The sequence below is a fragment of the Lepidothrix coronata genome, unplaced genomic scaffold, assembly GCF_001604755.1.
Source record: "Lepidothrix coronata isolate B3197 unplaced genomic scaffold, Lepidothrix_coronata-1.0 Scaffold66, whole genome shotgun sequence".
In the NCBI taxonomy this organism is placed as follows: domain Eukaryota; kingdom Metazoa; phylum Chordata; class Aves; order Passeriformes; family Pipridae; genus Lepidothrix; species Lepidothrix coronata.
This window is the reverse complement of record NW_016690246.1, coordinates 2579351-2592537: the sequence shown is the minus strand read 5'-3', so window position 1 is coordinate 2592537 and position 13187 is coordinate 2579351. Positions and strand designations below refer to the sequence as shown.

The window sequence follows — 13187 nt, the reverse complement described above, 5'->3', positions numbered from 1 at the left end:
AAAAAATTTGGTAATAAGTATAAAGAAAAAATTAAATCATAATTCAATCTTCTTCTCTGTTACTAGCAGTGTGGGACGTGTTCAAGAGTGACTGTCTCTGTATATCTGTCTCAGCAGGATGGTTCAGACTCCAGTGTGTGATACCAAGGCTATTGCTATAGCCTGTGGAGAAAGATGCTTCTAAAGGGAAAATTGTATAGAATTAGCCAATGAGAATCATTAGACCAGCTGTGTCTTTTTAAACATCCATTTCTTTTTGGACTGCAAGTAGCTGAATGGACTCTACACTAGGCACACTCATAGCTTGAGAAGCACTGAGTTCCCTCTGGTTTAGCACTTCAATAACTGCTGGACTTGTTCATATGTGTTACAACTAGTAGAAGTTAAGAGAGCTTGCACAAAAGTGGTGCAAATTTAAAATTTACTCAAGGGATCACAGTAGCCATATCTCCCACCTTTCCAGGATATACTATCAAAACAAATTAGGGAAGAGAATGGTTGAGAGGTACTCTCTATTTGACCTATTGAAACTGAGCAGAAAAGAAAAATAAATAGGATGAAAAAATTAGCAGTTCTGGAGAGAGCCTGGATATAATCTTACGTGTGAAAATAGGGGAGGACTTAAACCAAGGAAGCAATCTGGACAAAGTTGTAACATTATCACTATTTTTGTTTTCCTCTAGTGAAAGGGGTTGCTTTGTCATGAACTTTGCCTCAGCAAGCACCAGACTGATGGGATAATACTGAGAAGCTGGGGGAAATTTTGTTTCCAAGCAGTGAAGCCTAGCTAAGACATAGTCATTCAGCTATCTGCACTGGGACAATTTGGTGCACACACCTGCTTTGATGAATAGAAATTTTTCAGGTTACCAGGGGGGCAATTTGATTTCAAGTACTTTCAAATTGAAGAACTCATGAGAGTATCTGTGCTTTAATAAAATAGCATCTTTCAGTGCCACAATATTTCCTATGTAACATTTTAAGTTTCTAAATAGAAAGAATGAGATACATAGTCCTAGAATCTATGGCAGAAGATAGAAAATCCCTAAACAAAAACACAGTAATTTCTATTTTAGCTGTTGAGGCTATATTACCAAGCTTTTGGGATCTTTCTGATGAGGAAAGGGTCCAGGTCATTTGTGAGATAGAAAGATCATGTGTCTAAGTGGGGATCTAAATCTTTTACATGAGAGGCAGCCTATTGTGAGGAATTCTTTGTCAATTGGGCAGGTTAAAATCTATACATAAAAAATCCTATATGGATTCTGAAGTGGGGTTGGGGTGGGGCATGGAGACAGGAAGATATTTAGGCGTCAAGTTTTTCCCATAGTATAAAGTGTTTTTTTTTTCTTTTGCTACCAATATTTTAGTTTTCTGACTTATATCTTCTGACTGTCAAGAACAAGGAGAATAGATATAGCAGTCTTTGTTACATCTGTGAAAGGCATTATTGGACAAAAAGTTTGTAGTTCAGAAGGGATTTTAGCGTGAGGAGGGCTGAAATTCATTTCAGTGTAACTATGAATCATTTTGAGAAAGGAACCTTTATTCTCTTGAAACTTCGAGTGAACTACCACTGTGAGACACATGAAAAATTATTCAGACCTCATATCTTATTAAACTGAACTACTTTTGTTGCTCCTTGATTTTTAGAGCAGCTAATTCTGTAAAAGTTACAGGTAGTTATGTTCCCAGAATAATAAAAGTACCCAGAATGCACAGCCATAAAACATCACTGTCCTCTAGTCAGGGATAAAACAAGGGAAGAGTCAGACAAAAGTCAAACCAAGTATTTGGTAGGTATCCTGTTTGCTAGACTTGTGCTTCATCAGGCTGCAAAAATGGGGATTCCAAAGACAGAAGGATTAAATGCAGGAGATGTTCCTGTCCTATAAATAGACTCTTAACTTGCAAATAACCATTTAAAAAAGAAGTAGGGCTTGTTGTGATAGGACAAGGGGTAATGGTTTCAAACTAAAAGAGGGTAGATTCAGACTAGATTCAAGGATTTTTTTATGATGAACATGGTGAAGCCCTGGAAGAGTTTACCTAGAAAGTTGGTAGCTGCCTCATCCTTGGAAACCTTCAAGATTAGGTTGGAAGGGGCTCTGAGCAACCTGATCTAGCTGAAGATGTCCCTACTCACTGCAGGGGGACTGAACTAGATGACCTTTAAAGGTTCACATCCAACCCAAACTATTCTATGATTACATTAGGAAAAGAAATCAGACTATCATTGACAACTCAGTCAATCTCCAAGTAGCAATTCATTAGCATATGAAGTCAGACTAATGTATACACTCCATACAATGTGTACATGTGTTCAAAGCCTTCCTCTCAAGGCCTAGCAAGTTTCTTGAAACCCTTCTTTCTCATTGGCTTCATTAAAGGGTAAGTAGTATGGGTGATCCACGAGCAACAGGATCCCTAAAACTGAAGCCCTCCAAAGACTATATTCACCATTTGAAAACTGTCCCACCCAAAAACTCCCAGCTCACTCTGTTTTAAATGTTTCAATAATTATAGCAGCTGGTTCAAAAACACAGCAATCATTAGAAATAAACCCCACTGCAGAAGAACTGTAATGGGCAACATGAAAGTAACATTTTTTAAAATAAGCTTTTGTGCTGATCATCAATTAAATCCAAAGAAAATAGATGTAATGACATACCTCATGCAAAATATTTTCACTAAGTATATTGAAATCCATGGGTTCTTATTATTTCCATGCACGTATAATTAGATTTAGAGTTGTTTCACTTCTGAAGCTTAATCGAATGCAAATGTCTAAGCAGACATTGACATAATAAGAGAAGCCTCTTCAGTATTTCACAGAATCACAGAATATGCTGAATTCGAAGAGACCCACAAGGATCATCAAGTCCAACCCTTAGCCCCATACCGGACCATCCACAAGAGTCACACTATGTGACTAAGAGAATCATTCAAGTCTCCTTGAAATCTGCCAGACTTGGTACTGTGACCACTTCCCCAGGGAGCCTCTTCCAGTGCCCAACTACACTCTGGGTGAAGAACCTTTTTCTAATATCCAAAAAACTTCTGTCAGTGATCACCACAGAGAAGAGACCAGTGTCTACCCCTCCTCGTCCCCTCTTGAGGAAGTTGTAACTGCAATGAGATCTCCCCTCAGTCTCTCTCCTCCAGCCTGAGCAAAACAAGTGACCTCAGCCACTCCCCATACAGCTTCCCCCCAAGACTCTTCACCATCTTCATTGCCCTCCTTTGGACACTCTCAAATAGCTTAATATTTTCCTTATATTACAGTGACCAAAATTGCATCTTGGTACTCTGGGACCTCTTATTGCAAAAAAGGTCACTGAGATCTACTATAATGCATAGATTTGTTGTTAATATGGCTATTAAATAATGTACGTATTTTAACTGTAACATTCAGAGGTTCTTTATCCTTTCTATCATCTCACCTTATACTGAACCTTGACAGAAGACAAGCGTTACAGCTTGGGTACTTGATAAGGAATAAAAAAATACATGTTTAAAGGCCAGTTTTTGTTACAGAATCTTAGTTTTGTTACAGAGGCTTAGTTAGCCATTCAACTACCATGACATGTTTTTTAAAAATGGTAAGACTTCAAAAAGGATTTTTTTATGTTTAATGGAATTTTCATATGCAATACGGTTTTTTAAAGGTATTACTTGCACTGATTTCAGTTTTGAAAATCCCATCAGGAAATTTATACGTCTTTAGGAACCAAAATACTTTTGCTTTTGGACACCAGTTAATGCAATGCTTAACCCTAAAAGCCACTACTGTACCAGTTGGCTTGGAGATTTGGTTCAGAGGGAAATTAATGCATTGGTGGTGCTGTCTGCATGTGAACATGCATCTGCACAGAGATCCTTCCACAGAAGTCCAAAAAAACTTGCTTGTTAATGTGACCATGTAAGGTTTTCATTAGAAATGTTCATACACAATATAGCTCAAGGTCTGATTTCAGGCACATCACTGTCATTTTGGAGATTGAAGGGAATAGAACTATTTCACTGGTGTGAGAAAAGATTATATTGCATTTATTTCCTCAAGTATTTTCTTGATGTATTATTGAAATGAAAGAATATGTTGCTCCTACAACTTTCCTCAGCACAATAGAAAGACAATGCTAATTGTCTTTTCAGTCTGGTGCTGTCCCTGAAAGTGGTTTCAGTTTCTTACAGATTTTGAAGAACTGTTAGTCTTTTCTTAAAGAGTAGATTGGCCAGTCCCTCCTTTTATGGTACTATTTGGCAGCTTTCTATACAACTATACAGTTACTTTGGGGCCCCCTGGTGGTCTAGGGGTTAGGATGCGGCACTCTCGCCGCCGCTGCCAGGGTTCGATTCCTGCTCAGGGGACTTCCCCGGGCAGATGGAGCTCGTCAGCCCTGTAAGGCCATCTGTCTAAGAGAAGGTCACTCTAAACAAACCTACGTCCTGAGGACCTCACTGCCACTGTCCAAGCTTGCTCGACCCCAGCAGATGAACCTCAGGATTAAAGGGTGGGCTCAGTTCAGCACACACTGTGTCTCACCTAAAAAATCCACTGCGCAGGCTGGAAGGGTAAAGACCTTTCCCAGAATCTTCGTTCGTGAAGACTGGCCATGAAAATACAGTTACTTTATAAAATGGTTCAGAGTCCATGCTTTTTTTTCTTACCTGACATTGCTTTAAGTGGGAGAGCAGAGTTTATTTTGATCTCTAAGGAGGAAGTATCTAATGGAAAAACTTTGTAGGCTGAAAGACATTAAAAATTATCAACTATGATAGTGACTGCAAAACAGTTTATTATATCTCTACTTTTCTGCCAAGGGCCAAGTCACCCAAGGCCACTTTATAAACACTAATGATCTAAAGCTGACATTGCAGACAGACTTACCACCTTATCTCCAGGTTAATGTGATGGTATTGGCCAGTGCTTAAAATCATGCCTGGGAACAATGTCAGTGAATCATCTGCCAAGGTATTGAGCAGGTTTTACTTCAGTGTCTTTCTCAGTATAACAAGGATTACTTAGAGATTTCCTACCTAACACAGAACTGCAAAGTAAAATTCTTTTTTCATAATATAGTTAATAAAATATAATTTCCTAAGAAAAAATAAATGTTGAGCAGAACTAAAATTAGTATTTATAATATACTAGCTGAATATTTCTTCAAATAGAAACTTCTCTCTGCTGTTCTTATGGAGTGATCATTGTCATCTTCTTTTATGAGATAATGGAAGACTAGAGTTACCTTCTTTTTGTAGGTGATAATGAACAATAAATAGATTTGCTCAAAGATGCCAGATTTTTCCTTTGTATGTATAGGGAGCTGAGATCCTCTGTGATGTAATTTCGTGGTTCCTCAATTTTCTGATTTTGACTATGACATATTAAGAAGTTTATTGTGTGCCAACAGAGCATTGTGATTAGAATTCAAAAGTAGGGGGGAAATGTTAAAAACAAACAAACAAAACCCAAACAAACAAACCCCAAACAAACTCAAGAATATTCAAGCATCACTATGAAGAAATTAATATTTTTTCTGAGTTTGAAACTCAAAGAATATATCAAAGATTTTGTTAGATTCTGCATTATGCTGCTGTCAGTTGAGCCATACTGCATACACTGTTGAATCACCACATGACATATTGTTGTAGAGGCTTCTGTCTGTTAAAGTAGGTGATACACAGCTAACCCTATTGTCACTCCTCTTTTCTTGTCCAGACATACTGTTTCTTTTCTAAAGCTCTGTTTGCTTCAGCATCTTGGTTACTTTTATGAGAATGAAGTTTCAAGAATATTATGTTGTTTCTATCACCTACTCTTAAGGTTATAAAAGCAACACGAAACAACCATACTCAGCTACAATTAAAAGCAACCAAAGCCAAGAGTCCTTCTGATGTATGTTCCCTTTCCACATATTACTTTTAAGATAATTACTTTGTTTTCCTTCTTATATTAAATCAACATAACAATGATTTTTATGTTGTTGTTTCTTTCCTTTCCCAGATGTACATCCAGACAACTACACTTACTATCTCCATGAGTTTAAGTGCTTCTGTGTCTCTGGGCATGCTCTACATGCCCAAGGTTTATATTATCATTTTTCATCCAGAGCAGAATGTTCAAAAACGGAAGCGGAGCTTCAAGGCTGTAGTGACAGCTGCTACAATGCAAAGCAAACTGACCCAAAAAGGAAATGACAGACCAAATGGCGAGGTCAAGACTGAACTGTGTGAAAGTCTTGAAACCAACAGTAAGTCATCTGTAGACTTTCCCATGGTCAAAAGTGGCAGCACATCATAATAGATGTACGTTCACAAGAATGCACTTTCTTTTAATAATAAACTTTATTATTTTTGTTGCTTGTTCTGCATGAATCCAGAGATGTGTCAGAATTCATGTACTGCTAAATACAGGAATGTCTAGAGTTGTTTCAAAGAATTTGATTTTCAAGGAGGCTAGTAAAGAAATAAAAAAGCACAAGCAGATTTTGAAAAGCCACATCTTTCAAAAATAATTTGTTTTAGCTAGTGCTAATTTGATGTGTTGTGCATTGCTGTGCCAGTTGTGATATGTCCTGACAGTTCATGAGGTGTATTTATGGTCATCATTGTATATTCAAAACTCAAAGGCTGTTGAAAAAATGTATAATGGAAACAGTTAACATTGCTTTTGTTTTGCAGTTAGATATGGAAGTGAAAATAATGCTTTTTACCTTTCCACTCAACTCAAATTTGTTGACTTGTTCATTTATCATGACTCATGACTAACACTTCCCAGAATAATGCTTCCCATCCAGGTTTTTGTTGTGGTCTTACTCATCTTGGTACAAAATGGTGATAATTCATATAAAACTTAATCATTACATGTTCTAATATGTCAGTTTGTAATGGGAAAAAATTCTTTTCCATGTCAGGAAAGTTCTTGAATCTTGCTACATCTCTAAGTTGCTCTAGAATAGAAGAAAACAGAGTTTATAGCTACCATTCTACCATGTGACATACCATCTTATAAATTGGACTTCATAATAACAATAATAATCAAATATGAGCAGAGCAGAGCCACTAACTTTCCCCCCAGTGTTTAGCAATGTAGAATTGTTTTCTATTTAGCAGTTAGGGATCACATGGGATGGACAACAGCTGTTACAGTTAAATTTTTCAGTCATTTTACATATTTTAGATATGACATGGTTTATTTTTAGTTTTTATTACTTTGTGATGGTGTTGACAGATGATTAAATAGTACTATTTTGGTTGAGCACATTAAGACAAAGCAGTACCAAATTTTCAGAAAAATATTGTACTTATTTATAAAAATTGAAACCCCTAACTGAATTCAATCAGAGTTTTCCAGATTGAAGGCTATATAATAATCTGTAAGTTTACCATACTATAGTTGCTGGTGCATGGAGGATACTGAGAACAAACTATTTCACTTGAAAAACTCATGACCCTTCAAAATGCTTAAAACTTCTAGAGTGAGCTATGGGTTTATACAGATTCAGATTGTGACATATAACAAAGGACAAAAAAAAAAGAGGCAGAGAAATTCCATGTGGATCAAATAAGAGTGTAGGAATATGAAGAACTCAATAATTTTGCAAATCTTCAAGAAGGCACTAAAAGAAAACTTTTGCTGAGTGTGAAAAATTGTAAACTTCTGAGGAAAGGACAAAGGAGAGTTTTCACAGTAGGGTGAGAAAGAGTATTAATAAGAAAGTCTTGGGTATCTGATGTTTATCTACTGTACCTAATTAAGAAATGCTCTTTCTGATATTCCTTAAACTATGATTATGCATAATTCATGGCAACAACTGCTATTGGAAACAAGTCTGCTTCTCCAGTAGTGCGTGTATGCAGGGTAATGCTTATTTACTGTGCTCTAAACATGATTTTAACAGTAACAGATCTATATAATCCCAAGCTCACTAGGAATGTATCCTGACTAGGCTTTTATCCAGGCATCATAATGTTTCATAGGCAAAAATTCAGAGTCAAGTCATTTGCACTCCAGGGAGCTCTCCCTATGTAATTGAGCTCTAGGCCTCATGGTGGGTTTCTTTCTTCCGCAAAATAGTTAGCAAAACTTTTGGAAGTTCCTGTGAATTACCAGTGCACAATGCCACATAAGTCTTTTTCACCAGGCCAATAGGAACAACTTCTCAACATAGCAATTTTTTTTCTTTCACTGACTCCATGTGAGATAGATCTTTCTTTGCAGTGATAGTATATGAGGCTGATTGCAAAATATCAGTCTACTCCTAGAATACGAAAAGTGGGTAGTGTTTCCCACCATTTACCAAGAACAAATACTGGTAATGATAGCAACACCATAACTAGGTGAGAAATAGGGTGAGACAGTCAGATAATTCCTTTTTCTTCCCATCCAGAGGCAACTCTACCTAGTCTATCCTGTTCCATGTAACACACTTTATTCTGTGTTGTCCCCACATAAATACATTCATGATTTTGTTTTGTTAGTTTTTGTTTGCTTATTTTGGTGGTGGTTTTTTTTCTTGTTGTTGTTGGGTTTTTTTGTTTGTTTGTTTTTGGTTTTGGGTTTTTTTGTTTGTTTTTTTTGTTTGTTTTTTTGGTTTGGTTTGGTTTGGTTTGGTTTGGGTTTTTTTGTGGAAATACATTCATAGTGGAAACAAATTGTTTCTGGGAAACAGGATGAAAAAAAACATCCAGATGCAGTTACAGAAGGCATAGCAATGACAAGTGCTTTAAATGCATATAGGTCAGATCAGAATAATCATTCTGAATTGTTTTAGATCTTATTTATTTTATTTTATTTTATTTTATTTTTTATTTTTGTCTTGTTCCAACATCAAAGTAGTAACTGGAGCTATAAAAGACTGTTAATTCCCAGAAATATTTTGAGCCAAGTCCGTTACTTTTTCTGGCCATCTATGCTTGCCAAATGTGGTTCATGTTGTTACTGTGAAATGCTAACAGTCTTCAAGAGCAGGACACCAGCTGCTGAAGCTTTCAGATCCCCAAACAGGAACTCTAGGCTTATTCCACTGAACTATAAAGATAAGTACAATGTTTATCAAGTGAAAAAAAACCAAACATTGTTTGGAGATGAGATTAGATTTAATATATTTCAAACTACTCTCTACACTAACTTCCTGTGCTGTCATTTTTTAAAGTAGAAACACTCAGAACTCAAAAGGATATTTTTTTTCTTGATCAATTCTAGACTAATTATATTAAAACTATTTAATTCTCAGATATACAACAAAATTACAAAAATTTAACAAGTTACTCTATATCAGATGAGGCGCAGCAACTACCATATTTTTGTATTTTGAGCTTCTTGCAAATGTCCTCAGATAATTCAGCTTACTGAGATGTGATAAATCTGATTATGTTACATTGCTGTAGGCTAAACACGCGCACATGTAAAGTTATCGCAGAACTCAGCTCATACAAGATAATATGGTAAGCTAGCTTAACCTGAACGTGTATCTCGGCCTATTTTCAGGGAAAGGGAAAAAAAATAAGCTCTGATCATTTTGTTCTTTTGTTCCCAAGTGTGCAGAGTTTGCAGATGTGCATTTATTTGTTGTTTCTTAGCTGGGAACAAAATCCTTTTATGCTTTAAAAACTTGGTGCCATTTCAGCAGTCCTGGGCTATTTTCAGTGCGAACTTAATGGGCAAAAGGAAAAATAGAATCCTCTCAGAAATCCAGCTGTGGGAGCATGGGAGAGTTCAGATGGGATCAGTACATCCCATCTGAAAGATCTGGAAGATGTAAATGAAGCTATATTTGCTTCAAGTGTCCCAATACATGCAAATAAAGCTATTTCATATTGGTGCTCAGCTACTATGATCAATTATGTGAATGACTTCCTTCACGTGCCAAAAGTAATCCTTTCATGAACTAGCTTTTCCAGACACAAAGTACTAGAGCTACCTGTGCAAATGAAAGTAAGAAATATTACATTTTGAAGCTTTCTTTTGATTATTCATTCTTATATATACCTTCTTAGGGAACAAAGTTTATAGTGATATGTTAATTATAATGGTTCTGCTGTGTCTTAAAAAATTGTACATGCAGTATTAGAATCAAATTTCTCAGAAAACCAAAGAAAACTTAGTTATTTATACTAACCACTATTATTTTGTGTCAATTTTAATGATCCCTTATTTAGTTTAATCTTTGATGCAGAAGTGAGAAACTGTCATCACTTAGTTTCTGTAATCTATTCTTCACATATCATGAGATTGTTGGGCTGAATTTAGGAGTTAGCAAGAAGATTGCTTTTCCTATCTATCTCAGCAGTTGTCACCAGATTCTATACAGAAAACAAGAAATTGAAGGAAGGAAGGAAAGTATCGGAATAGAATTTTTGAATCTATAGATGAGGAAACTTTTTACCATCAAATTATTTTCATCTTGCCAGCTGAATTCTTCAGTATCATAACCAGAACATGTCTGTACCAGATGGAATATAAAACATATTTAGAAAGCCAAATTCCTCTTTATGCAGTCTAACACAGACCTTATTATAGAGACAAAAAAGAGACTCAGTCCCCCAGGAGTCTGATTTTCCATGTACCCAACTGATATAAAATTAGAGAATTAACTGTAAGAAAGGCCTAATGCCACCACTTTCATCCTCCCATTGTTACATTAACCTTGAGTGATATCATGTAAGTCATATTTTTATAGCATATTTTTAATATTTTTATAGCAAAAGGATAAGACGTAAGGGCTAGAACCTCACACAGACTTTCATTAAAAAATCATTTTTTCATGTTAACGATAGTAAAGATGTTGAACTTTCTCAACATATTGACTCTTTCTGAACAAGGGGTATCAGCTTTGCTCAAAAGAAGACATGATCAGCTGACCATCAGTATAAGGAAACCATCCTTCTCTCCAGATAATAGGTGCTGTAGGGACTACCTACTCAGTTTCACTAATTTGGAGAGATGTTTCCTAGATTAGCCTTTGCTCCTTTCAAGAAACATAAGGCTTCTTCTAGATGGACAAACCACCACTAGCTGCAAAGTTGTCTTTAACCAGTAGAAGAGAAAGAGAATTCCAATCTCTAAAGTAAAAACTGTCTATATACAATTCAGTCAAAATAATACCAGATGTTGAAATTCTGTTGTGGGTATGCTGAAACCACTCATCATTATTCCTCTCTATTGACCTCTGCTTGCAGAGCAAAGGTCATGTTAATGACTTTTGTTAAGTCATTAACAAAATAAGTTGTTGTCAAGGGCACAGAACTTGAGATCCAATTTAATCACCGTTTCTATACATTCTTAAATATTCTTACTTTACTCCATGAATATAGACCATATTGTTAGGAAATATAGCAGGACACTGTCTGAGTTCAAATGCTATGGTTTTTTTTCCTTCTCTCTTGATTCTAAAAATCCTGAACTTTTTTGTTGTTGTTGTTTGTTTTTGTTTTTTTATTTTATTTTTATTTGCAGCCTCCTCTACCAAGACAACTTATGTCAGTTACAGCAATCAGGCAAACTGAGCAGGGATGAAATTTACTGGAAGATCTGCAGGATTGGATCTTGCAAACATAGACTTTACCACTACCAGAATTCAGTCCTGAAAATGTCAGTAGACTACATTCAAATAAATAGTCAGTCTCCTAAAGAACAAGGATTAAACAAGAGGCAAAAGGCAAAAAGAGACAGGGGAAGGAAAAGTCCAGTTTTATATCATAGAGGCAGAGTGTCAAGCTTCTGAACTGTTCACTCACAAAAGGAAGCAAATCACAAAAGGAAAACAAATGTTAGCTTGTGAAAAAAAAATGCTGTTGAAATAAATCATGTCTGATGTTATATTTGTAAGTACTTTTTTGTGACTGTGACAATTTCCTTTCCTGTCCTACATTGTTCAACTCGTAAAAGAAGATGAGTTTGTTTCTTGTGACGGCTGACTGAATTAAGTCCTGGGTTATGCTAAAATAAATGCAATGGTCAACGCATGCTAATTTTTATACAAAATAATTTATTTCTAATAATAAAGGAATGTTTTGCAAATGTTGAGACTTGTTTTGTTGCAGTTTTAAGGGAAAAAAAGTCTTTACACTGTTGTCTATTGTTTGTTTAGAATGTGCAGTAAAGGTGGGTGTACAAATAAAATAATAATCATGGCATCAGAAGAATGCAGTGTAAACTCTAAGCATGCGTGTGTGTGTGTGTGTGTATGTGTGCACCCGTGTGTGTACGTACGTGCATGCCTGTCTGCATGTGTGTGTGTGTGTGTACTCCGCAGCGTGTGAATTTATTTGTTCAAAGCTTTGTGACTATATTTTCTAATGGAAGGATTTTTTTCTCCCTTCTCACCCTCAAAGTAAGTGCATTTTATATGTTTGTAAAGTAAAGGAGTCCTGATGGTAATTATTTTGTATCATTGTATTATATTTTCGAGTCTCCACTAATAATTTGGATCTTTTTCATTTCTGGAACTTACAGTTTGTAAGACTTTATAACAGCCAGACTGGATTAAGCTGAAAGCCTATTCAGCCTAATATCCTGTCTCTGACAGGGGAATGTAGCAGTTGCATATCTCAATAAAGGTGACTTTGAAATAACGAAAGAGAAATCAATGGAGAATTTGGAAAGCAGAAGCCTAGTGAATATATATTCTATTGCCTTATAAACACCTACAAAACAAAGAAATAAATGTCCACCTACAATCTTCACATCTTCTAACTCCCATGATTTTATGAACATTAGAAATTATTATGCAAAGAGAAAGCGAAATTCATATAGATATCTATCATGTTAATAAACCCGTCTAAAGAATTTAAAAAAGACAGCTAGGAACTGTCCACTTTGTTATCACACCTGTGATGTTCTTTAAGACTTTTTCACTCCGTACAGTACTTATCATTCGTCAAGTTGATGGGTCTTCACATTCAGCTGATTATTAAATGTTATGTCTCCTGACTTAGCCTGGGTGGCTCCTCGTGCTTTTATCCTCACAGCAGCTGTATTTTTATAACATATTTTAAGGGAGCTGTAGTGGGTCCTAAATTACATGAAAGTTGAAGTATCTGAAACTGAATCTCTTTCTATTGAAATGTCAATATTTAAACTAAAACACAGTCAGCAACTGCATGACAGTGAGTTTCCATTTTCAAAATATTTGATAAAACATTCTTAGTTTTCCCCAGAAATTAAATGTCTGAAGCATTAT

The 13187-nt window shown here is 35.8% G+C and overlaps 1 protein-coding gene across 5 annotated transcripts in view; it reads left to right on the top strand.

Moving 5' to 3' along the window:
- Window positions 1–12954, top strand: part of GRM8 (glutamate metabotropic receptor 8) — a 335277-nt gene extending 322323 nt beyond the window's left edge. For 4 of the 5 annotated variants that reach the window (XM_017818222.1, XM_017818225.1, XM_017818224.1 and 1 more), the window contains 2 exons: window positions 6008–6254; window positions 11462–12954. In XM_017818222.1, the coding sequence (XP_017673711.1) occupies window positions 6008–6254; window positions 11462–11511 (297 nt within the window). In that variant the 3' untranslated portion in view covers window positions 11512–12954. Of the gene's footprint in view, window positions 1–6007; window positions 6310–11461 lie in introns of all 5 variants that reach the window. The other variant, XM_017818227.1, reaches the window with a different exon arrangement.
- The last annotated feature ends 233 nt before the right edge of the window (window positions 12955–13187 follow it).